Raw genomic sequence first — 25,742 nt, 5'->3', positions numbered from 1 at the left:
CATAGGCACGCATATGTAGAAGTTTGTATGTTGTGTAGCGAAGCGCTGATCAAAAATAGATGGAAGCAAACGCTATTTCAAAACACCCCTCCCTCTGGTTTGTTCGCAAGTCGCACCCTGTATATATATATATATATATATATATATATATATATATATATATATATATATATATATATACATACACACACACTAAACAATGTTTTAATTTAATAAATAGATAATAAAAAGTTAAATGGGTTTTTTTTTTGGGGGGGGGGGTTGTTTTGCCTTTTTTTTTTTTTACAAAAGTAAACATCAAAATATAAAAAGGAAAAACAGGGCAATCCTTCTATTACGCAAGCACAATAGTTTCATGGTCTTTGCAGACACAGCATGGTGTATGGCTGTGATGAAAAACTTACTTGACTTTGTCCTCTTTGCCTCTAGCCAGACATAGGGCATCAACGACCTTCCTCCATCTGACCTTGTTGGGGGCCGTTCTCTATAGTCACATGAGCAAAAACTTAATCATACTTGTCTCCGACCACACACACACATCCATGATGTGGTCCAAAGTCAGGCCAAAACAAATCACTTGATTGTCACAGAAATATTTCTTAAGTTTGGACATTCCCTCTTACTTAAAAAACATGCCAATGATCCATTTGAGCTGTTTTGTTACACAGACTCACCCTCATAGAAACGATGCATTTTCTCTTAGAAGTAAAGACTTGTATATATATATGTCTATATGGGCATCTCAGCACTCTAGGGCTTGTTGTTGTTGTTGTTGTTGTTCCTCAGTTAGACTCAAATAAAACACAAATAAAGCTTCTCTCCATTTATGACATTTTCCTCTATGTCTGGGTCAGGCATATGGTGCTTCTATCAGAAAACAAATTTGGTGTCTGTGCTTCTCATCAATCAACAGTTGAGAAAGATATTAGCTATTTTAGGGAGACTTTTTTTAACTGCACCACTAAAGCAGTGTAAATGCAAGCTGAATCCATCCACATTCACATCAGTCTTTTCCTGGCTAGAGGGTTTCCAAACCTTGGAAACGCAGACCTTTAGGGTAAATGGAACATCCTTTTATCTGGTCACATACAGCCCACAGCAACCAGCTAATTGAAAGAGGAATGCAAATGAGAAAAATACCAGGGTGTTTGCAGGAACTTAAGTTCAGAGTGGCATAAGTAAACATAAGTAAAAGGAGTTTGAAAATAAATAGATCGTTGTTTGGGTGGGATGCTGGGAGTCTTTGGTTGGGTTAGAGTTTGAGAAGGCAGTGGAAATCTCCTCAAGTCAAGCTGCTGCGGTTATCTGTGCCGAAGCAAAACTGGTCATCAGTGTTGAATGCACAAGGCCTGAGCCATTCATAAGCAGTTAGATAACCCAAGACCTGAAGCAAAGTACTCATCATGGCTAATAAAACTGTGGCCACAGAGTTTTCATATAAAACTCTCACTTGCTTAAAGGGCACTTTACATTCATCTACTGTATATGATGCTGCCACAGTAAAATTAGCAGTAATATTTGCAGTGTTAAAAGTTATTAATTCCCAAAGAGTTGAATTAACAATCTACAGTGTTAAACAGTACTCGTGTTCAGTGTTGTCACACGGTGTAATATTTATCTAATTTCACTTTTACACTGAAAGTGTAAAAAAAAAAACCGCCGAATTTATCTGACTCCGCCCCTCAAGCACCACTGCCTAGCAAAGCGACGACGCCATGTTATCTTCAGGCGACCGAGAAGGTAAGTTGGATTGCTTTTCTCTTTATAAAATTACACGGAAGAAATACTTTTTGTTGAAAATTTTACTCAAAATATGATTGGTGGTGAACACATTTAGAAATTACTAACTGCGAGTGTTTTTGTCAGGTTTACAGTGTTATGTTCGTGAGGTGTAGAGATGCAACGTTAGCCTACAGAAGAGTGAAAGTTTCTCATGCCGTTTTGATTTCCTGAAATAAGGTGATTTTACGTGTAAAGTAATTTTTGGAATGTGTTTACAATTTATGTTATATATATATACTTTTAGCTTCTTTCATTTTGGTTCGTTGACAGATCATCTCTCCTTCATGCCCGCCGAGTCTGAAGCAGCAACATTTGGCCGGTTTTCTGCTCCGAGGAGAGAATTCATCAAATGGTAAATTTATATTTGTTTTTGAAAGCATTGAGTGCTTTGAAATGGTAATAGTGGGACTGTTAAACATTTACGCGCTAACAATTTCATTTTTGTGACGCATAACACCGTGTTTAAGTGTAGCGTCGCCTCAAGCCTTTCTGCAGACGGGAGCTGGTGTAACTCGGGACATTTACCAGTCATTTAATTGGCTTTATCTAATGCAAAACTGTGAAATTAGAGCGCGTTTAAAAACTTAAATCCGTCAGTCTTTCAATTTCCTTCAGTGCCCATGGGCAGAGCATGCTTGAAATCAATTCATATGGCATGCTATTTTGGCTAAATAATGTCCTAAATATTTTCAGATGTACAAAGTTAAGTTTTAATTTAGAAAGATATGTGAACATAATATCTGCTTATGTTCACACCTGGAATTTACTAATTATTAATTTAAGATATCAGAACACATAAAGCCCAAAAATGAAAACATATCAGTCGTCATTTCTCACTCTCTGTCATTCCAAACCTGCAAGACTTTCATTCATTTTCAAAACACAAATGAAGATATTTTAAATGAAACCTGAGAGATTTCTGTCCTTCCATCGACAGTCTACACAACTACCACTTTGATGCTTCAAGTAGTTCATAAAGAGATCATAAAAGTAATCCAAATGAATCGAGCGGTTTAGTCACAATTTTCTGAAGAGACTCGATCGCTTTATACAATGAACAGATTTAATTTTTTATTTATTTTTTCACATTTAAACATTGATCAGGGATCATAAACAGAAAATTTTGACTAAACCACATGATACGTATGGATTAGATCTCTTTATGGATTAGATCTCTTTATGAAGTTTATGAATTATCAAAGTGGTAGTTGCGTGGACCATCAATCAAGGGACAGAAATCTTATATTCTATTAAAATATCTTCAGTTGTGTTTCAAAGATAACGAAAGTCTTGGTTGAGTAAACGGTGGAATTTTCATTTTTGCACTAACCCTGTAATAAAAGAATGTGGCCATATGCGTCTTGTGCTTGTTCACTTGTGCATCACCCAAGGTGCATGCTAATGCCAGGTGTGAACAGAGCCACTAGGTGCGTTTACATGTACACTTTTTTTGTCATTCCGATTAAAATCATTCCGATTGAAAGATTCGATGAACTGTTTACATGAGACGTTATCTAATCCGATATGGTGTTTACATGTTCCTGTGCTTTCGATTTTAGGATATGCTAATAGCCTACAGTGACAACAAAAACAAGTCACCAGAGGAAAAAACGCCCATATTTACGTTAATATTTTTAATATCTGTTTGCACTTGCTTAGAATAAACGGTTAATATTTGAATCCCTTGCGTTCATTTGAGCGCTCAGTCATATGACCAGAACGCGATCATAGAAATCATACGCCCCTCTGTAATGCAGCTCTGAGATTAATTGTACTCTGATACTACAAAGTTGTACTGTACTTACATGGAACAAATACACGATTTCTTACCAAGAGTTGCTGAACAATGAATCAAAGGAGCATTGCTTTATCACAATCGTGTTTCGTACAAGATTCATGGCGTGAGCACGTATAAATTCAAGCAGATCAGAAATTATGAATCTGTCATCTATACAAATACAAATGACAAAAGCAAATTTTGGTCAAGTTGTTTATTTTCATTGAGCTACTTTCACTATCATCACTGTGTTGTTTCTAAGCTGAAAAGCAGAAAATTGCGCTTCATTTCAGATCTGTTTTTCACTCCGGACATGAGAGCAGATAGTCTGTCACACAGCAAGCGTTCTCCTTTCTAATGTGTTTTTAACTGTATAATTGAAATTTTAACTTTATACCTCCACTATTACCCAGTCTCTACTGCAGTGTCGGTGTCCCCAAATCACAGAATGTACCGTTGCCGACTTCACGTTCACGTTCTGACGACCCGACCTCTGGACGTGATGACGTAGACGCAAAGTAATCGGTTTAAAGTGTTTACATGGCAGGATTTTAATTTTGTTCGGTTTATAGAAAGGTTTATCCCACCCCTCTCAAACCGATTACAATTTCATTCGGTTTGGGCATTTTTATTCCGATTGAGGTGTTTGTATGGAGCATTTTCATTCGGATTGGACTTTTAAACCGATTACAATGCTCCATGTAAACGCACCTACTGTGTGACTACACAATCAGTTTAGCAGAATGGTTCCTGAGAGAGATATTGTCATTATTTGTATTTATTTATTTATTTTCCAAGAAGCCAAGTTCCTGGCTTTTCCCAAGACCTTCAAGGACACGATTGACCTCGGAATCAGCTGTAAAGGAGGATGAAACCGATGTCTAAGGTTAGATTATATTTCAGAATAAGATTATCTATATTCATTTATTGTCTACAGTATATTCTGTGTTCATGCATTTTTTGCTGAAGTTGTCTACCTCAAAATATTGCCAGATGGGTTGTATATGAAAGACTAATAAAAATAAAATCAATTGGAGAGCTGACCTTAATTGTTATTTTTGTCTTTGATCTGCAGGCACTAATAAGAAGAATACCTTGTAGAGACCACACAGCCATACCTGCTCGCTGATGGGACAAAGAGGAACAGCGTTCATGGATGCTATACAACTCAAGTCAAGTCAAGTCACCTTTATTTATATAGCGCTTTTAACAATACAGATTGTGTCAAAGCACTTAACAGTATCAAATTGGAGGATAGAGTGTCAGTAATGTATAATGATAAGATTAAACACTCAATTTTCAGTTAAAGGCATTTCATTATTGAATTCAGAGATGTCATTGTCTAGCTCAGTTTAGTTTAAATAGTATCTGTGCAATCAAATCGGCGATAATCTCTAGAAATTAAGTGTCCCCAACTGAGCAAGCCAGAGGCGACAGCGGCAAGGAACCAAAACTCCCTCTGAGACAGAATGGAGAAAAAAAAAAAACCTTGGGAGAAACCAGGCTCAGTCGGGGGGCCAGTTCTCCTCTGGTCAGATGAAACCCGCAGTTCAAAAGTTTATATTTCTATTTTAATTTTGTTGCAATTTCTAACAATAGTAGTATTATGTAGTTAGGTATTTTATTATATTTTTAGTTATTTTGTTATATTTTTTAGTTTTATTGTATTATAATCGAGGTTTTCGCTGGGGATATGTCTCTGGGGGTCATCTGGGTGTCCTGGTCTCCGCTGACGATCAGGGCCGTAGACATCATCTCTTGGTGCTGATCTACCATCTGATCGGATACGGACTGAGAAACAGAATAGGAACGAAACAGACAAATATTAGCGTAGATGCCATTCTACGAGTACATCGTGTGTTATGGGGAGTGTTCCTGGTTCCGGTTGATGTAATTAATGCAGCCTAACAGTCCTTTAACGGATTTGAATAATAGAAGCGTATTAGTGTGTTATGTGTAAGCCAGGCTAAAGAGATGGGTCTTTAATCTAGATTTAAACTGACAGAGTGTGTCTCCCTCCCGAACAGTGTTAGGTAGATTGTTCCAGAGTTTGGGTGCTAAATAGGAAAAGGATCTGCCGCCCGCAGTCGATTTTGATATTCTAGGTATTATCAAACGGCCAGAGTTTTGAGAACGCAGTGGACGTGGAGGACTATATTGTGATAAGAGCTCGCTCAAGTACTGAGGAGCTAAACCATTCAGGGCTTTATAAGTAATTAACAAGATTTTAAAATCTATCCGATGTTTGATAGGGAGCCAGTGCAGTGTTGACAGAACCGGGCTAATATGGTCATATTTCCTGGTTCTAGTAAGGACTCTAGCTGCTGCATTTTGGACCAACTGTAGTTTGTTGATCAAGCGTGCAGAACAACCACCCAATAAAGCATTACAATAGTCTAACCTTGAGGTCATAAACGCATGAATTAACATTTCTGCATTTGACGTTGAGAGCATAGGTCGCAATTTAGATATGCTTTTGAGATGAAAAAACGCAGTTTTACAGATGCTAGAAACATGGCTTTCAAATGAAAGATTGCTATCAAACAGCACACCTAGGTTCCTGACTGATGAAGAAGAATTGACAGAGCAGCCATCAAGTGTTAGATAATGTTCTAGGTTATTACATGTGGGGTTTTTAGGTCCGATAATTAACACCTCTGTTTTTTCAGAATTTAGCAGAATTTAGCCACAACTGTCGACAAGTATCTTGCTGCAATCTTGTTCAAATCATATTCAAATCGTATACCTGTCATATTTGTTAATGTCTAGGTAAATTTGATGATTTCATGCGTTTTATTAACTATTTTATGTTTCCGTGCAACACTTCATGAATGTGACTGACTAATTAACCTCTACACATCTGGTATATGCTTTAAAATTGCCACTTTGCCCATTTGTTAAATAAACGTTGGAATTTGTAAATCTGTCTGAAGACTTTTTTTTTTTTTTTTTGTCTAAGATTTTATTTCTAATCTTGTACATTAACACCATACAATAGCATTTATATTTTTGCACTGAAAAGAATACTTTACTAATAACACTTAAAACAACACCAGTGGTGTAAAATACCCTATAGTGTAAAATTTGAACAACAATTGCAAGTGTAACAATTCACACTCTGAGTGTAATTTTTCTACACTGTAAGGTGCTATATTAACACTAAAAATTCAACACTATGAATGGTGTACTTTTAACACTAGATAGATTTGGACCATATATGATCTTTAGTAGTGTTAAAATTGACACTTTAAGTGTTAAACTGACACTGCGTTTTTTACTGTGTGTCTATCTGGCTTTAAACTGCATTCAGCTTTTTAAGTTTAAGATGTTGACTTTTACAAATATAATAATTTCATGAAATCAGATTAATATTTAAATAATTATTTAATACTTACTTTATTATATAAATACACTTTGTAACTAAGTTAAACTGGTTAGGTTTAACAGACTATTTCGCTGTGGACTAAAGTTAATTAAACTTACAATTTTAAGTCAAGAACAGACATTTTTTTTAGTTTAAACATTACATTATTACTCTTATAACTATTTTAAGTTGTGATAACTGAGATACTGTCCACTTTGAAATTCAGAGTTGTGTAATGCCGTTGATGCTATGGAATGCTTCCTTGTGAATGGTGTCTGAATCACATGTGAACAATTTTGAAATTTCACACATGTTCTTTATATGTCCTTTTTAACTCCTGCACATGACATGGAGTGTCTATAAATGGAGTGTCTATAAATTAATTATTGATTATAGTTAAATAATTGTCACCTTCAGTGATTTTAAAACAAGTTCCTTTATTAGATTTCTGTATACATTTTATTCACGATTCGATAAAAACCTCTATTTTTTATGCAGAAGCATTTGAATTCAGGAGTAACTCCACTCAATTTTCATTTAGTTTACTATTCCTTATGTACATAATACTGTAACATCTTAAGAAAGGGAAACAAATTAGCTCTTCATTATAAGCTTTTAATTCAGCATACCAAATGACAATAACAACAGGCATAACAGCTCTATGTCTTAATTATACAGGTACAGGCTTTTTTTTTTTCACTTCCAGAATTAACCCTGTAAATGCTGGTGTGAGAGAAAACAATAAGGTATACAAATAGACTGGTTTGTTGGTCACCAGTATGGGATTCTGGTTGCTGGTTTGCTGGTCCCCAGCATGGTAAGCCAGCGAGCAAGCAAGCCAATCACAGATGTATTTGTTGAGCGTGTGAACACAATGACCAATCAGTGCTGTTTAAGAATCTGTGCAAAAGTGTTCAAATCTTAGCGGGAAATGGACATTTTTAAAAAAAATTTCAGTACTGAATAGTATCGCGGTTGGTACTTTTGACAACACTGTGGGGTTGAATGTGTTGGAACTAAACACGCTGCAAGATCACAAATTAATCACCTGCTATCTGAAGCAGTTGTATAACTATTGGGAAGCCTGTTTTACTAATGATTTTATTTGAGATTGCGCACAAATGCAGAAATGTGATTCCTCTCTTCTTGTGCCATTGAAATTAGTATTCAGAAATAGAGGAATTTTTCTGTCTCTATTCCCCTGCAGGGATGCTGTTTATCAAAAAGAATGTAATTTTCAGCCGGTAAAATGTTGGAACATGGATGGGGGTATCAGCAACAGCTGCTGGATGTCTTTCATAAATGTGCAAATTATCTCACCTGTAACAAATTTGAATAAATTATAACTCTTTTTTCTTATTCTCTGCTTTCTCCCCAGGACCTCCTGTAAGTACCATGACAACAAGCTGAATGCTTTGTGCATGACTAATTCAACATTATAACAGGTAGAATATTGTATGTCGCACTCAGACTGAAACATTCTTGTCTATTTGAATGGAGATGACATCATAAAAGTTTTTCCACTTTTTTCTTACTACTATTTTACACATGGTTCTTCCTAAAGGAGAACATTATTCCCATTCAAATGGGTCCATGGGTTCCTGTGACACCCTGCAAAAGCTATAAAGATTTTAAGGTTGCCAGATGTTGCAAAAGAGAGAGAGAGTCTCATTTCAGTATGCAGACTGATCATTGGAACTCTCTACCTCACATGGATTGAAGCTCTCTGCTGACCAAACTGATCAACCCATATTTGTATTTAAACCATGCATAGCTCTGACAGTCAAATGCAGTGATGATGGCCAGGTAACTGAATTCCTCAAGTGCTTAGAAAGGTAATTTTAAGATATTTGTCCAATGGATGTGTGCATCAACACCACCTGAAAACCATCTAGGGTTATAGGCTGCAAAGTACTGAAGATTATATATATAAAAAAAGGAGCACTTTGTTAATAAATGAAAATGCATGTGACTTGAAAAGTACCACCTTACTGTCCCAACAGCATGCTTTAAGACTTTTATACAGGGTATGCATGTGTGCAGCTCACTAATGTATTGTTAGATGCTTTGTCCTAGTTGTAGTGAAAGGTTTTGAAGTTTATATTATGGTTTTTAAGCCTGATTTTTAAGGCTGATGGTGAGAATAAAGGCCTACTGTACTTTTTACATGAGCTGTATCAGAAAAGAAATGTAATTCATACTCTTGAATTCTGACCAGAACTAGCTGTCTACATAAATTAACTGTATTGTATGTGAATAATGATTATTACTTGCTGATGAACAATAGGGATATATGTGGTTTTCAATGTCCATTTACAGGTAATTTGAATGCATTTCCATGGAAAAGTCAGTGTTACTTCATCCTTTTCTTTCACTTATGATTCCATTTCATTGCTCGTCATAGTTTTACAGTGTAATGACAGCCTATTATTTAAGAATTCTAAGAATAACAACCCACCTAAAATGTTAAAAAGAGATTAGAAAAACAGTCATATTTCAGACTATACCTATGAATATACCAGTTCACTTTATAATAGGAATATTCATGCTGTTGTCCAAGTGGCAATGACATCTTTAGGGCCAAAAAGAAGGACTCAAAACAGCTCGCTCCAGAGAGCCCCTCCAAAACAATCTCAGGGGCTCATGCATGCTTGTCATTCATTGCATCCTGGAGAGGGAGGCCCATACACCCATAAAACATTTTGTCTATGGCGCCATTAATATATATTAATATATTGTTTAATTTTTGTGACCCTGGACCACAAAACCAATCATAAGGATCTTTTTTTTTTTCATTCTTTCAAATTGGAAAAATAGGAAATTTACTAAATGTTATCATAGAACATGATCTTTATATCCTAATGATTTTTGGCATAAAAGAAAAATCAATAATTTTGACCCATACAATGTATTGTTGGATATTGCTACACATATACAGTACCTGTGCTACTTGTAACTGGTTTTGTGGGCCAGTGTCACATATATTAACACATTCTTCACAATTTATTTTATTTAATATGTTACTTCTATAAAGAATAAAAAAAGAATAATGTGGTTAAAAAAGTTGTATAAAGATTATTTAATTACAGAATTGGTCATTACCCCTTTTCTGTTCAGTTCTGTTCTTTTAGCTGAGCAGCTTTAGGGTTGTCACACAGAAAAGTTTAGTTTTTGAAGGAAAGGAAATAGAGTGTGATGGTTTAAATGGTTTAAATACTCACCTAACCACAGAGATGTCACAAAACATGAATGTGTTCAGCTGTGGAAATCATATGTAACAAACATTTTCCTTTTAGTTACCCAAATTTCCAGTCAAAGGTTAAGAGTATTTTAAGTGTCAAGTGTCATTTTAAGGCCCATAATATCTTTACTGGTCCATGTTATGAACATAATGCTGTTGAAGGGTAGGGAGGTATTGCTTCTTTTTTTTTTGTCCCTCTAGCTAAATCCCAACAGTCATTTAACATGCAAAGTGCTAGCAAATTAGCTCCACAAGGACACTGTTATGTAGCCTAAACTTCACAACAATAAATAATTAAACAGAAATTAAACATGACCTACAATCTACGAAATAAACATGAGCTTAAAATTTTATCTTTGATTTTCAAAAAACATTCAGCAGTTTAGTAGATGTAACTGTTTAATATTGTGGATGTATTGAATTAGCCATTAAAGAATATTATGATCTGAGGAACTTTCAGCTTGAGATCTGCTGCTCTAAACAGACACGTAAAATTTTGGAGGGTACTTCTTGTGCTGCAGCTGCTTTCCAACACTAACAAATAATGTTTTTTACTATATTAATATAAAGGGAGTCCTTTTTTGCATGATGAAGAACTCTTTGTCAGGGTGAAATATTATACAATGTGCTTAAGAGTGACAGCCACACATTTGGTCTCATCCATAATTTAGTGCATCTGTTAATAAAACATTCTGCAGCTGCTCTTTGATCACCCTTACTTTAGGGGAGTCTGAGTTCAAACACGTGCTAAACTTGTGGCTAATTAGCATGTCAGTGAGACAGGCGAGGTATGAACACATATAGAGGAAATGACAGAAGTATATGTGTGTGTAAAAGCTAAGACTTTGCTCTGAATCGCTGATTATTTATGTTTGTTTACTAACAAACTATCAGTAACCACAACAGTCAAGGTGCTCTGTGGAAACTAATGAGGCATTCAAGAATAACCAGCCAAAAAAGTCTAATGTTATGACATCTAAACCCTGAATTAATTTGAATCTCTGCAAGTGGGTGTATCAAGTCAGTGACCGATTTTTAATCCTTGGCTTCTGACAAACTTTTTTTTTCCTCTTTTTTTTTTCCTTCAGCATTGGCAGCACTGTGGGTGGGCTTTCCAAGTTTTAAGCCCTACATTTTTTTTTTTTTTTTACTTGCCTTTTGTTTATTAAATTTAATAATTTTTCGTTTATATATATTTCGTTTATTTATATATGTTTTTTGTAGCAATATCTGACAAAACTGCTTCGCTGGCACTGACAGGCAGTGAAAAAGGAGCGCGCGGATAGTTTATTGCTGAGGAGACCACATTCGTTAGACAAACGCTATGATCACCATGATATTATCTGTACGAAACTGTGTCAAATGCTATCAAAGCAGTACTAGCCATTATTATTGCACAAATCTTAACAACTGCAGACCTCACTAATGCTGTGCTGTTCCAGCAAACGTGATTGTGTCTGTCGAATATTTTTTCTATTATTCGGATAAATCCGTTATTCGTTTTGAAGCCATTATTCGGCTTTAGGCACATCCCTAATTGTAAGAATGATGTTGCTTTTATATAACAGTTCAGTAAATGAGAATTTAATATTAAGTTACATTTTAGACACAGTATTACCAGTTACTGCTATTTATTTTCTTCCACCAACAAAAAGAGTTTAGTCCAAGTAACACACAGTAGTGACACATTCCTGATTGAATCAGCATGTTTGAGTGAATCAGTTGAGTATCAGTGACTCAAAGTCATGAACTTCTTTAATTCCTGAATTAGTGTGTTTGCTGCAGGCAGACTGTTAGTCTGTGCATTAGGATGTGGTGTTTTCAGTGACTGCTAATATAGTGACTGCTGATGTAGTAAAAATTAATAGCAGTGAAGAAGAGATAATCTGTTCCTTGTAAAATTCTAATTTAAACAGTCTTTGATAATCATGGTTAAAAAAATAAAATATTTTGCCAATGAGGTACATGTCTGCCACTTTTCAAAATAATTGACTAAATACACTGTGTGGCCTCTGAACTGTCTTTTGTGCTCTTGATGTATCATACTGCCTTTTCAAGGCAGTTTTATATTTGATTGCATTTTCTTCTCCACGGATACAGAAACACACAGCAGGATTTCAGAGCAGAGATTTCTGCAACAAAGGCCCTCCAGATCTTTCAGAAATTGTATGCATAATGATAAAATGTTCCTTCATTTGAATAACAATGAGTGTGCCTGCTGACTCAAGCTGTTTTACTTGTCACAGCGGCTATGAGTTTGACAAACAAGACCTAGACCCAAGGTCTGGCCCAAAGTGCTTGTGTGTGTCGCATTATTGAATTCATGAAAGATGTTTATCATTGACTGAAATCTTTCCATATATTAATGTGGGCCAAGTCTGGAAATAGATTAGCAATTATGTTTTAAGTTTTAATACTGAAGTAGTACGCATATTCAGAGTGTTAGCAACATTCAGAGTCGTCTGATAGATTTTAATGAGCTTTTTTACAAATCTGTAAAAACCACTCTATAAATGTGAAGACCACAGGAGGATGAAGCGTGCAGAGAGGTGGCATCCAGCAGTGATTGGCCCTTCCTGTCATAGAATGACTGTTCGCAGTCCTCCCTGGCCACACCACCTTAATCACAAGGTGACCCAGAAAATGTATTTTTGCCTGGCTACATGCAGAACCCCCAAGGTCTTTTTATGACATGGCCAATGCTGCAACACCCCCCCCCCCTCCCCCCCCTCGCTTGACGTTCCAAGAGACGCACACATGCAGCTGTCATTAAAGCTTTTTTGTTGCAAAGTAATTACAATATGCTTTGGATATAGGAACCAGATGGCATTCCCTGCCTAGTTTTCCAGTGTGGATTTCCTATCCTAACCTAACCAAACCTCCCTCACTGGGATTTCGCCGAGGAGCACCAGCCACTTGTGGTCATCTGTTCCTTCCCACTCTGCTATGATTACTTTCAGCCAGTCCTCCATCGGTTTTCCCTTTGGAAGTTGTTTGCCGTGGTGCATAGTATAATCAACAATTCTCATGTCTAACTAACCTAGAAGTGCACATCTTTATAATTTTCCATCTCGCTTACCATTTAAGGTTTTGTTTTAGGTTAATTTTAGGGGGTTGACCAACCTATTAAAGGGGTCATCGGATGCCCATTTTTCACAAGTTGATATGATTCTTTATGGTCTTAATGAAAAGTCAATAACATACTTTGGTTAAAATTTCTCAATAATCGTGTAAAACAACACCCATTTTACGTTGTCAAAAACAGCTATGTTCACAGCAACCCGTCCCTGTCCCTTTAAATGCTAATGAGCTCTGCTCACCCCGCCCCTCTCTTCCGTGGGGAGACAAACTGTTCTCATGAGACTGTAAACTTTAGCTGCATTAACTTGCAAACTATCACATTATTAAGAAAGGCGATTTGCAAAGATTAATTAAAAAAACCCGTATACTCACTTCATCTGTAGGTGAAGCTGGATCATGAATGATTTGTGCGAACATAGACATTTAGATAGATTTAAGGCGAATTCCCTTCAAAAACAAAAGTAATTCACTGCACTCAGATGTAGGGAGTAAATGATGACTGCTATGTTCATTATTACATCCAACAACAACACCTCAGTCGCTTAGGAGACATTCTTGTCTACACCTGCTCTGGTGTCAAAAAAATGGTGGACTGCTGACAACTCACTCAGGGCAGGTATAAGGTAAAACACCATCAACAGACTTTTAATTTTTTTATTTTTTTTATTACAGGTATAAACAAGAATAACTACAGCAACTAAATACAACATTGGATGACAGTATGAATAAAATAAATAATACAGGAAGACAACAAAGGATATGTATATAAAAAAAAAGTAAAACAAAAGGTACAGAGGTAGTAACTCAAAACGTAACATTCAACAGATCATTATACAGTTTCACAAATTTGACACTTTTGTTGTTAATGTTTTTAAGTGTCGTAATTAGGTAGTTAAAGTCACAAAGAAAATTATGTAATTTGGCATTTGAAAAAAAGATGATCAATTGACTCAGTACTGAATTTACAGAAATTACAATTCAAGTGAGCATTACCAAATTTTGATGTAATCTCATTAGAGGGGTATATATTATGCAAAGTTTTAAAATGTAGTTCTGTAACTTTGTTGGGGGCATAAAATTTATAAGGGAAAAGCCATGTTTTTTTTCAGTTAATCTTATCTATTAAAAACATTCCAAAAAAAAAATTTTTTTTCCCTCAGAGTAATTATTTTTCTTGACTGAAACACATTTCCTGTAATTTTATTGTTACATTTTGGGTTGTAAATACTTCTGTCATCAACCAAAAAATTCTACTCACTTTTTACAATCTTTTCAAATGATAAATGACATTTCATTAAGTGAACAAGATCATTTGGTATAGCTTTTACCATTGTAAGACTTTCCTTACGGACAACAGGGAACTCGTATTTACACATAACATCACCATAAGAATAAACATTCCCTTGTGTATGTAGCATATCACAAACATACTTAATACCTTTTTCATGCCGATTCTTAAAGGGGTCATTTGATGCCCAATTTACATTTTTACATTTACATTTAAGTTGATATGATTCTTTAGGGCCTTAATGAAAAGTCTATAACATACATTGGTTAAAATTTCTCAGTGGTAGTGTAAAAAACACCCTTTTTACCCCGTCAAAATAAGCTCTGATTTCAGCAAGCTGTTTTTAGTCCATGTTGCTTTAAATGCTAATGAGATCTGCTGACCCCGCCCCTCTCTTCCGTGGAGTGACGAGCAGACTGTAAACTTCAGCCGCGAAACTGGCTAACTAGCACATTATTAGGGAAGGCAATTTGCAAAGATTCATAAAAACCCTTATACTCACTTCTGCTATGAAGCTGGATCACGAATGATTCGCACGAACATGGGCGCATTCATGTAGATCAGGATTGGTGCATTCCCTTCAAAATAAAAGTAACGTTAATGCTCTGCGTCTTCAGCGGCTCAGATGTCGGGAGTAAATGACGACTGCTATATTCATTATTATATCCAACAACAAAACACCTCAATCGCTTAATCGGAGACATCTTGTCTTCACCCGCACCGGAGTCGACACAATGGCGGACTGATGACAGCTCACTAGGGCGGGTCTAAGGTAAGATGGCCTTGTCAATCAACTATCGTGGGAGCGGCCTGTGCAGAACTATGTCATTCTGACAGGAATCTCAGAACAGCCTGATTTGAGAAAGGGGGTTTTAAAACAGGGATTTTATAAAAACCACTGGGTGGATTTTTATCATTATAGGATGGATGTGTACACACACTTCCAACACACATTTATGTTCAAACAACTTGCAAAGTGAATTTTGCTTCTGATGACCCCTTTAAGAAAAATGTACTTGTTCTTTACTAAAATGTTCTCGTTGTTCCATAGATTCACTTTATGCGGGGAGAAATTGTGAAAGTGCCTGTTCATGGAATTTAGAAAGTTTTATAGGGAGTTTAGAAGGGGAAAAGTTACAAGTTAACAAAAATGTAAGGCCTCCCGCCTTTTTATAGATTTTGTGTGGGATTAAGAACCAAAGAGAGTCTGGTGAATTGACAATTCTTTACCCAATTGATTTTGTCTTATACATAATTTTAATCGACATAGCCTTTATAACTGCTTATGACATACTGTATGTTGCGTGCCTTATTCTATGTAAAAGAAGCCACATCATCTCACAGAAGGATTTATTTCAAACACTCAGCTGACATTATTAAGTGAATTTGGAGTAAAAACATGTTATTAAATGTGGTATTTTCACATGCTTTCAGATGGAGCAGCATTTACTACACAGGGGTGCGTTTCCCGAACAACGTTGTAAAGCCGCCTTTCCACTGCACACGACAATCGGACACGACTGTCGCATTTCTCCCCCTAGTGGCAGTCGCACGGAACTTTCAAACTGGTCGTGCAGCAACCGTCACCTCGGCATATTCACCATGGTCAAATTAATCATTTTAATGAGTATAATTAATGTATGAATGCATCGTTACAAATCAAATGAACCCCAAAATAAAAACATAGTATGGGGCTAAATAATTTTTTTTATAAATGAATAAATATCAACATATTATTTCTGCCATAACTATTCTAAAGCACCATTTTACAGAAAAAGTGTTTAAAGAATAATGTTAAAGTGAACAAAATATTGGTAATTCTAACCTTACGCTCATAGTTTTTAATAGAATACATCACATCCGGTCGGGCGGTCGCATACGGTCTAGCCGCAGAAGTTCATATATTTTAACGCATCTGCAGCTCAAATCGGATCCGAATTTTCCGCATACGCATATGATCGGAACTCCACGCAGCTCCCGCGCTACTCTCCATTCGAAATGAATGACTTCCGGTCTGTCGCTTGTCATTCGTCGGAGATAGTGGAAAGGCGGCTTAACTCGCTGAGTACGATGCATTGTTTTGGAAACGACCTAGCTAGTCACTTACAAAAATACATAATTAAATTGCATTTTATATTTAGATAGAATGGAAGATACAGATAGTACTGCAGGTTAGCTTGCTTGTTGTGCCCAAGAGTATATTTATTTAAGCCAAGAAACTATGCTTCTAACCACAGGTCGAGAGCTGCAGTTCCAACCACGTAAGTTTGTGACGCTGATTGCGAATGTTAGTTTAAACTATGGTTTAGGGAAACACCGAATCGTTGAACTATGCTGGTAACGACGGAACTTGCGACCATAGTTGGCTAACGATGCTTTTGGGAAACGCACCCCAGAGCCGTAGTTCACTGAGAAGCTACGCGAGCAGCTCTCATTATGGCGAATGATTTCTTCAATTTAATAATAATATCGTCTGCAATATTTTTTTTCACGTAGCTTGTCAGAGAACTATGGCTCTGTGTAGTAAATGGTGCTCCATCTGAAAGCAGGTGATGGAGATTTACTACTAATTACAGAACTGGCTATACTGACAAGATGTGCTTGAAAATCGCATTAATCATGCAGCCCTATTTGAAAGTATAATTAACATAAAAAAAAATTAAGCATGTCAAAACCTCCATCAGCTTTCTTACCACAGATGACTTGTTGCTTCAAATGTTGATGTTTGTTTTTCCATAAAAAAAAAGTTAAACAATAAACTTGGGATATATGGGATATAAATCTCAAACTAGTTATTTTTAATTAAAGGAACACCTTTACTTTCTTGTCGTATGGACAGGAATAACAACTCAGGGAAAACAAAAGGAGGTGGAATTTGTGTTTTCATCAAATATTCTTGGTGTAGAAATTATTCAGTAAAGGATACGGTATGTACTCCTGATCTTGAACTGATATGTTTAAGTCTAAGACCTTATTATTTGGCCAGAGACTATGGAAATATCTTCATCTGCGCTGTATATATTCCACCCAGTAGGAATGCATCAAAAGCTGCTTCAAGGACAGCTGATTGTGTCCATCAGCAATTACAGAACAAACCTGATGCATCGATATTTGTATTAGATTTTAATTATTGTAAGATGGACTATGCTCTCCCAGGGTTTCAGCAGAATGTTTGTAATGGTACACGCAAAAATAAAATATTAGATAAATGTTATGGTAACATCAAAGAAGCAAATGTAGCTAAGATTAGGCCTCCTCTTTCAAATTCGGACCATAATGCCATCCAGTTAATTCCTATTTACAGTTCTGCCTTTAGGAGGAGTAAACCGGTTTTAAGTACAGTTAATCTGTGGAGGGACACTACACAAGAGGAGTTGAGTGGTTGTTTTCTGGCTACAAATTGGGACGTTTTCTATCAAGATGACAGTATTGCGGAAGTGATTACAGGGTATATTCATTTTTGTGTTGATACTGTGGCCCCAAAAAAGACCATTAAGATCTATCCAAATAATAAAGAATATATTACCCCTGAGATTAAGCAAAATATTAGGAGGAGAAATCAAGCTTTTAAAAATAATAATATAATGGAGTTTAGAGAAATTCAAAGGGAACTAAGAAGAAAATTGAGGGAGGCGAGAGAGCAACATAATTTACGTGTTAGAGAAGCTATTTCAACTTCAGATTCTAAAAGCTGTGGGATTTTGTGAGAGGAATGATCAATTTAAATTCAAATAAGAACGAAATACAGGTTTTAAATGAATTTGAAAAAGCAAATGAATTTAATACCTTTTATAAACAATTTGAACTGGCTGGGAGTGGTAGTATTGATAAATGTAGAGATTTGCTTAGCTCAGTAACGTGATTTCACACAGGATAGGATTGTAGTGGACCCAAGTGTGGTTGCTAAAATCTTTAAAAGGCTGCATACCAAAAAATTCAGTGGGCTGGACGGTATTTCAGCTCTTTTACTTAAAACATTTGCTGATGAATTAATCCCAGCCTGGAGTCCATTATTTCAATTATCAGTCGACACTGGAAATATTCCTATAATTCCTATAAAAAAGCAGTCATTATTCCTGTTCCAAAAAAAAATAAAATAAAAATAATAATAATCCAGCACTCGAAAATAACGACTTTAGACCAGTGGCATTAATGTCCATAGTAATGAAATCACTTGAACGTATTGTGACAGAGAAATTGAGAGAGAATGTATTGTGTAAATTAGAAAAGAGGAGTACAGAAGATACTTTGAATACTATGACACATTTTATTCTAAAGCACCTTGAAAATCCTGCAGCTTATGCTAGAGTGATGTTTATGGATCTGAGTTCAGCGTTTAATACTCTACTTCCAGATATTGTATTATTTAAGTTAAAACAGGTGGAGATGAATCCTTATATAATTAAATGGTATTATGCATTCCTAATTGGACGACAACAGCAAGTGAAAATTAATTAACTTTCTCTGATATTGTTTCTCTGACACAAATGCTGGAGTTCCTCAAGGCTGAGTAAGTTCCCCCTTTCTTTTTACATTATATACAAATTATTGTAGAACTCAGTACATAAATAACTATATTATCAAATTTTGAGCAGGTAACAACATATAAGTATTTAGGTATTTACTTTGATTCTCAGCTGAAATGGAGTTATCAAGTGGACTATGTTTTTACATGAGCTAGAGAGCGCCTGCATTTTTTGCGAGGTGTATGGGGTGGACAAAAGTATCATGTTATTGTTTTACAGATCAGCTATTGAATCTATAATATGTTATGGTTTTACAATATGGTTTGGCAATTTGACTGTTAAACTTTAGGTCACAACTTTGAAATGTGGTTAGAAGAGCTGGAAAAATAATTGGTATGCTGTCCCCACTTTCTCTTCAGGACATTTGAGAGGTCTGTTAGGAAGCAGAGTCTTAAAATTATTGGTGACCCAACCCATATTCTCCACAAGGCAGAAGATATATAGGGTACTGAATAGTAAGATGAATAGGTACAAATTTTCTCTAATTCCATTATCTATCAAATTTTTAAATAAGAAGTAACTGAAATTGTTGTGTGGGTGAGGATAATGTGATGGGTAATATGTAATCTTGGCATACTATTAGGACTGTGTATGAGTGATATATGTGTTTTTTTTTTTTGTTTGTTTTGTTTTTTTGTGAAGTGTAATTGATTAAGTGTACTGTTGTATGTTTGATCTGCTCTCTGACTTGCCTAAGACAAATTTCTCCTGAGGGAAATAATACAACCCGAATTCCGGAAATGTTAGGACGTTTTTTAAATTTTACTAAAATGAAAACTAAAAGACTTTCAAATCACATGAGCCAATATTTTATTCACAATAGAACATAGGCTGTGTTTACACTTGGCATTATCATGCGACCTGTATCCAGATGTTGTCCACATACACATTGAAAAGACAAGTGTAAACGCGCTTCTGATCGGAATGTTATCCGATCAGCGTGTCCTGGTCCAGAGGTAGTCGAGGACGCATTGTGATCGGATCTCAATTTAAGGGTGATTCTTAGACTATGGGCACTTTTATGTTCTTTGGTCATATTTTTAGAAATACATATAATTTTGGACAAATTTCTTTTATACCTTTCTATTATGATTTTTTCATACTTTTCAACTTCCTTATAGGTGTCAAAATCACGGTTTTCTCCTTGTCGCACACCCAGACTTTTAAACTTCAACAATGAAAATACAGTTTAAAAATATGACTTATCTGGTAACTATTAATGTACCTGAATTAAGCACTAGTAAAATAATTAAAATACATTATAGTATTTAATGTGAGACCACTATCAATATTACTTTTTATACAAAATATAGCTGTCGCACAGTATTGGTGTCATTTCCACCACAACACTGTAATGTCCCTTTAAAAGGTTTGTGTGAAAGATTGTTTAGGTGGTTTCTATGGAAATGTTCAGTGACATCAGAGCACATGTTGGACATGGAGGAAATTTTAATTTTCATCAACAACAAATGGAAGAAAAATCAAGGTAAATATTGCTTGATCAGTTAATATATTTATTTTACATAATTTCCAAGCATACTGTACCTTCAAGGGCGTTTTTAAAAAGCCAAAAATTTTAAGTTAAATAAGAGTATTTTGCATACATAAAATGCTAAGTATTAATTCATGATGTAACAAGGTTCAAATTAGATGAAGGACGAGGAATGCAGGGGTGGCGAGTAACCAGTTTATTGCTCCCCAAAACAATCAACAAAAAAACAAAAACAAAGTGCTGTCGGGCTTTCTGCCTCAACAGTTCTCCCGGACACAACGCACAGAGCTCCCTCGCTCTGGACAGCATTCAGTCTCTCTCCCAATCCCAGGTCTGCCAGCCGCTTATCAACCCGTCTCTCCCCCAATCACTAGAATTAAATACAGGTGTTAGACATTATTCACTTGACCTCCTTATTACAGCCATCCGGCCTGCAGCACCCCCCCCAGGAAGTCAGCCACAGCCATCTGCGCCCCCGGCCTGTGGACCACCTTGAACTTAAAAGGCTGTAAAGCTAGATACCAATGAGTGATCCGCGCTTTGGTATCCTTCATACGGTGGAGCCACTGGAGGGGCGCGTGGTCCGAACAGAGAGTGAATTCCCGTCCCAGGAGGTAATAACGGAGGGTGAGGACTGCCCACCGAATGGCCAAGCACTCTTTTTCAATGGAGCTGTATCTGGTCTCCCTTTTCGAGAGCTTCCGACTCAGATACAGCACCGGCCGTTCCTCTCCTGCGACCACCTGGGACAGGACAGCACCCAGCCCCCTGTCCGACGCGTCCGTCTGCAACAAAAAAGGGAGACTAAAGTTAGGAGAGTGTAGGAGCGGCCCGCCGCACAGGACAGCCTTTACCCTGGTTACGGCCTGTTGGCACTGCTCCGGATCTGGGGCTTCCTTTTTAGTGAGATCAGTCAGCGGGCTGGTGAGCTCCGAATAATTAGGAATAAATCTTCTATAATATCCCGCCAGCCCCAGGAACTGTCTCACCTCCTTTTTGGTCTTGGAGAGGTGATCTCCTCTGGGAACCAGAGCGAGCGGATTGATTTTGATAGCCGCTTCTGGTCCGAGATCTTCCTCTACCGAAACGGCCGCTGCTAACTCTACCGATGACACCTCATTCCAGCATTTTAAAAGATTGAGATGATACACTTGACATGAATCACCCCTGTCCGTTCGCCTTACCTCATAATCGAGATCCCCAACTCGCCCCTCTGTCCCCAAAATCAGCGGATGCCTAAGGTGGGAATTAACCGCCACCTTCATTCTATGCTTTTTCCCCCGAAATTGAATAGAAACAGGCACTAACGGGTAGTTCACCACATCCCCGTGCACACACCTCACCTTCACCTTGCGGCTCGTATCCAATGCCCTTTGTTGCATCAGGCTTTGATGAATGGAGGTCTGGTTACAACCTGAATCCACCAAAGCCTGATATGTACCCCCCTTAATACTCACAGGTATTTGGTACTGCCCGGCTTGATCGGGGGCAGCCCCCGGGGAGTCGGGGACCCGGATCAACATTCCCACCTCCATCATCGGACACCGGTCCTGAAAATGACCCGGGTCCCCGCATCTCCAGCAGGCCAGCCCAGGTCTCCCCGCCGCCCCAGCGGCAGAAGGATGGCCAAGGGATTGGCGGAGAGAAGAGAAAGGTGGAGATGGAGCGGCGGCTCCCGTGCTCTCCGCTCCGCCCCCTCGGGTTGCGGGTCTGTTCCCCTGGAAGAAACTACTCCGCGGGGGAATTCGAGGGGGCACATTACTACGAGACCTGGGAGCTGGGATAGGGCGAGAGAGAGCAGGAAGGGAAGGAGCAGAGAGAGAGAGAGAAAGATTATGAAGGGGCTCGCCGCTAGGTGGTCCTCAGCCAGCTGTATGGCCTGTGTCAGCGACGTCAGGCGGTGGCACTGGACCCACTCGGCCATCCCACGTGGTTGCCGAGCGACGAACTGTTCCAGGACCACCAGATCGACCACTTCCTCGACATCGCGTTCTTCGGCCATTAACCACTTGCGGCAGGCGTCTCGGAGCTGTTGGGCCATCACAAATGGCCGACCGTTGTCCCCCAGCTCCACTGACCGGAAGCGTTGCCGGTGTTGTTCGGGGGTACGGCCGACTCGTTGCAGGATGGCCCGCTTGAGATCGTCGTACGTCAGGAGGCTTGCTACCAGTAGCTGTTGGGCTGCCACCTGCGCTTCCCCCGTCAGCAGCGGGATCAGGCGCACCGGCCATTGGGTGCGCGCCCAGCCGCACGCCTCCGCTGTTCGCTCAAAGAGGTCCATGAACGCTTCTGGGTCGTCCTGTGGACCCATCTTCCGGACACAACGCACAGAGCTCCCTCGCTCTGGACAGCATTCAGTCTCTCTCCCAATCCCAGGTCTGCCAGCCGCTTATCAACCTGGCTCTCCCCCAATCACTGGAATTAAATACAGGTGTTAGACATTATTCACTTGACCTCCTTATTACCGCTCGTCTCCGCACCCGCTCTCCCATTGCAGCCTTTCGCCTTCCCACGCCCCCCTCGCCACACATGAGTTTAAGACTTTTTCTAATAAATATCTCTGCTGTTTCTCTACATTCACGTTAATTTATTGTCATTTCCACAACACCCTGTCATTTCCACCACCACACATTTTTAAAAAATATTGAAAAAGTTCTCATCACACATTAAAACTGTATCCACAATTTATGAGATCATGCTCTACTTAATATAAAAATTCAAGTTATTTATTTTCTAATAAGCTCTTACCCAAACCAATATTACATTTCAGAGTGTGACAGGTGTACAGTTCAGCATTTGGTCCTTAGGGCAGTTAATCTCATTGACAAATGTATAATTATTGTACATTGTGGAAAAACTGCTAAAACTAGTTAGAAAAATGATCTTAGACAATTCTTGAGTGGCATAAGTTATTCTGTTTTTAAATAACAGCTGTATATTGGGATGTGGTGGAAATTACATTTGCTCATTGTAGGTCGGAAAAATGCAGTGGTGGAGGTAACGAATTACAACTACTCACGTTACTGTAATTAAGTGACTGTCCAGCGCTCTCTCCACCTCAATACCACGACTGAGGTGCCCTTGAGCAAGGCACCGAACCCCCAACTGCTCCCCGGGCGCCGCAGCATAAATGGCTGCCCACTGCTCCGGGTGTGTGTTCACGGTGTGTGTGTGTGTTCACTGCTGTGTGTGTGCACGTTGGATGGGTTAAATGCAGAGCACAAATTCCGAGTATGGGTCACCATACTTGGCTGTATGTCACTTCACTTCACTTCACTTCACTTCAAGTAGTTTTTTCGTGTACTTGTACTTTTTTGAGTATATTTTTAAAGCTGTACTTTTACTTGTACTTAAGTACAAATTAAGCAAAATAATCTACTTCATTACTTTTAAAATCATAGTTCGTTACTGAGTACGCCCACAATTTGAATTGATATTCAAACCTTTCACGAAACTTCAGTAGCCAATAAAGATATCCGATTGTAAACGGACCAATAAAAGCCCTGATAACTGAACCGAGTCCCGGGAAAAGCCGCCGCTGCAGCAGGTGAAGAGCAGCTGATCGGACAGTGAGGGAGCACAGCGTGATTTATGGACTCAAAGTTTGGAGAAACAAACTACATGGTAGCGTTATCATAAATATCTATATTTTGATACCGGTATTTAACTATCTGACACTGTTCCATTACTCATTCTCCACAGTATCTACCGTATATACACCGATACACATCCTCTCAGACAGCGAGTTTGACAGCATCAGCCTCCTGTCAGTTACTGAGTCTGAATGTCCGCGGGGGATTGCAGGTATTCCGCATAGTTTTAATCATTTCCACGCAAATGTGGCGAGCGCTTTATTGTAACATGAGAACAGTCATGTAGTCACAGAAAACTGGATGCGAGCTTTCAAATAGGCCTAATTTATACAAATGAACTGCTTGTTCTCTCACTGTGATATTGTGCGCAGACTGTGTGCTATCGCGATCTCTCCGTGCTTTTAAAGTAGAAATTATTTCTCTTTGCTCCTAGATTAAACTTTGTCGAAAGTTATCAACCATTCAGAATAGATCCACACCTGACCGATGGAAAAGCTACTGGATATTTTATTGTCTGTAAGTGAAATGCACCAGAAAGTCTTCCAACAATCAAAGATGGAACTTTAATTTCTTTATGAAATTATTTATTTAGGAATGGGATATTTGTCTGATTTGAACATATAAACATCCTAGTCTGTTTAACTGCATCACTACATTGTACAGACATTACAGGTCAAAGCCATCTGATGCTCCATTTATCTAGCCTAAATAAATAGACCTAAAATGCATGGCTCTTAAATCACTGCTTATAAAAATTTAGTGTTGTCATATTTCGAATACCTCAACTGAATTGAGGTCATTTGTTTTATAATTTTATTACTGACTGCACTTGTCATTTTTTTTGTAAATTCAATTCAGTTTGAAATCAAATTTGAAATCAAGCGTCCTTGTGTTGTAAGCTTTTGCAACAAAGTTACCCTATTTTAAAGACACAAATACACAGAATGAGCAAATGTTTACGATTTAAATTTTTGGAATGGTAATTGATCAATATTTATATGTATGTACATAAAGGCCTATATTCAAATCTGTTCATCATATAAAGCGAATGTGTCTTTTTAGAAGACTTGGATTAAACCAGTTTCAAAGCTTGAAATAATGATTGCCTTGAAAAAATGGATGGACAAATTATTTTTTTAAATATTAAAATATCTATATGACAACTATAAGTTGTAGTTTTGCCAATGGTATTGAAAATGATTAGTCGTCATGAAATCAAAATGACCCTATACTTTTTAGTGCGCATTACTAGTCTTGTGGTGAACAATTAAACCGTGCAAGTCAATACACTGGGAAAAAAATTGTCTGCCATTGTAATCTTTAATCAGAAACTGAAAAATTTGCTTCTGCTCTGGAATGGTTTTCTCGCTCTGATGACATCAGTTTGACAGCTTGGGGAAAATCCTCTTGTTAAATCATGACGTAAGGATTGCTGTTTCTGGGTCAGTGCCTCTACTTATTTCACTTGAGAATACTATCTCAACAACCATTTAATAGCACTATTTAATTAATATTACATATTTAAGCTAAGCATTAAAAAATTTGCTGTGCACACTACAGTCTCTGTGCTCACAGTGTCCCAGACACTAATATTTTAG

At 37.6% G+C, this 25,742-nt stretch overlaps 2 protein-coding genes and 1 long non-coding RNA gene across 5 annotated transcripts in view; 2 read left to right on the top strand and 1 right to left on the bottom strand.

The window, feature by feature from the left end:
- Nucleotides 1-25,742, top strand: part of LOC131543604 (collagen alpha-1(XXV) chain) — a 471,411-nt gene that overhangs the window by 201,497 nt on the left and 244,172 nt on the right. For 2 of the 3 annotated variants that reach the window (XM_058781121.1, XM_058781120.1), the window contains exons 1-2: nucleotides 24,083-24,175; nucleotides 24,254-24,355. In XM_058781121.1, coding sequence (XP_058637104.1) covers nucleotides 24,143-24,175; nucleotides 24,254-24,355 — 135 coding nt within the window. In that variant the 5' untranslated portion in view covers nucleotides 24,083-24,142. Of the gene's footprint in view, nucleotides 1-8,301; nucleotides 8,310-24,082; nucleotides 24,176-24,253; nucleotides 24,356-25,742 lie in introns of those variants that run through there. The other variant, XM_058781122.1, reaches the window with a different exon arrangement.
- LOC131543608 (uncharacterized) lies at nucleotides 305-6,493 on the top strand. The gene is made up of 5 exons (XR_009271944.1): nucleotides 305-1,740; nucleotides 1,867-1,959; nucleotides 2,053-2,134; nucleotides 4,358-4,445; nucleotides 4,635-6,493. It is a non-coding gene; the product is annotated as an uncharacterized LOC131543608 (long non-coding RNA).
- On the bottom strand, nucleotides 20,701-22,953 carry LOC131543606 (uncharacterized). The gene is made up of 2 exons (XM_058781125.1): nucleotides 22,468-22,953; nucleotides 20,701-22,328 (listed from the first exon to the last, which is right to left on the bottom strand). Exons 1-2 carry the CDS (start codon nucleotides 22,535-22,537, stop codon nucleotides 20,968-20,970), a joined length of 1,431 nt encoding a protein of 476 aa, XP_058637108.1. The 5' UTR covers nucleotides 22,538-22,953; the 3' UTR covers nucleotides 20,701-20,967.

Source organism: Onychostoma macrolepis, chromosome 07 (genome assembly GCF_012432095.1).
Source record: "Onychostoma macrolepis isolate SWU-2019 chromosome 07, ASM1243209v1, whole genome shotgun sequence".
Lineage (NCBI taxonomy): Eukaryota > Metazoa > Chordata > Actinopteri > Cypriniformes > Cyprinidae > Onychostoma > Onychostoma macrolepis.
The sequence above is the reverse complement of the archived record's forward strand: the minus strand, read 5'-3'. Positions and strand labels throughout refer to the sequence as shown.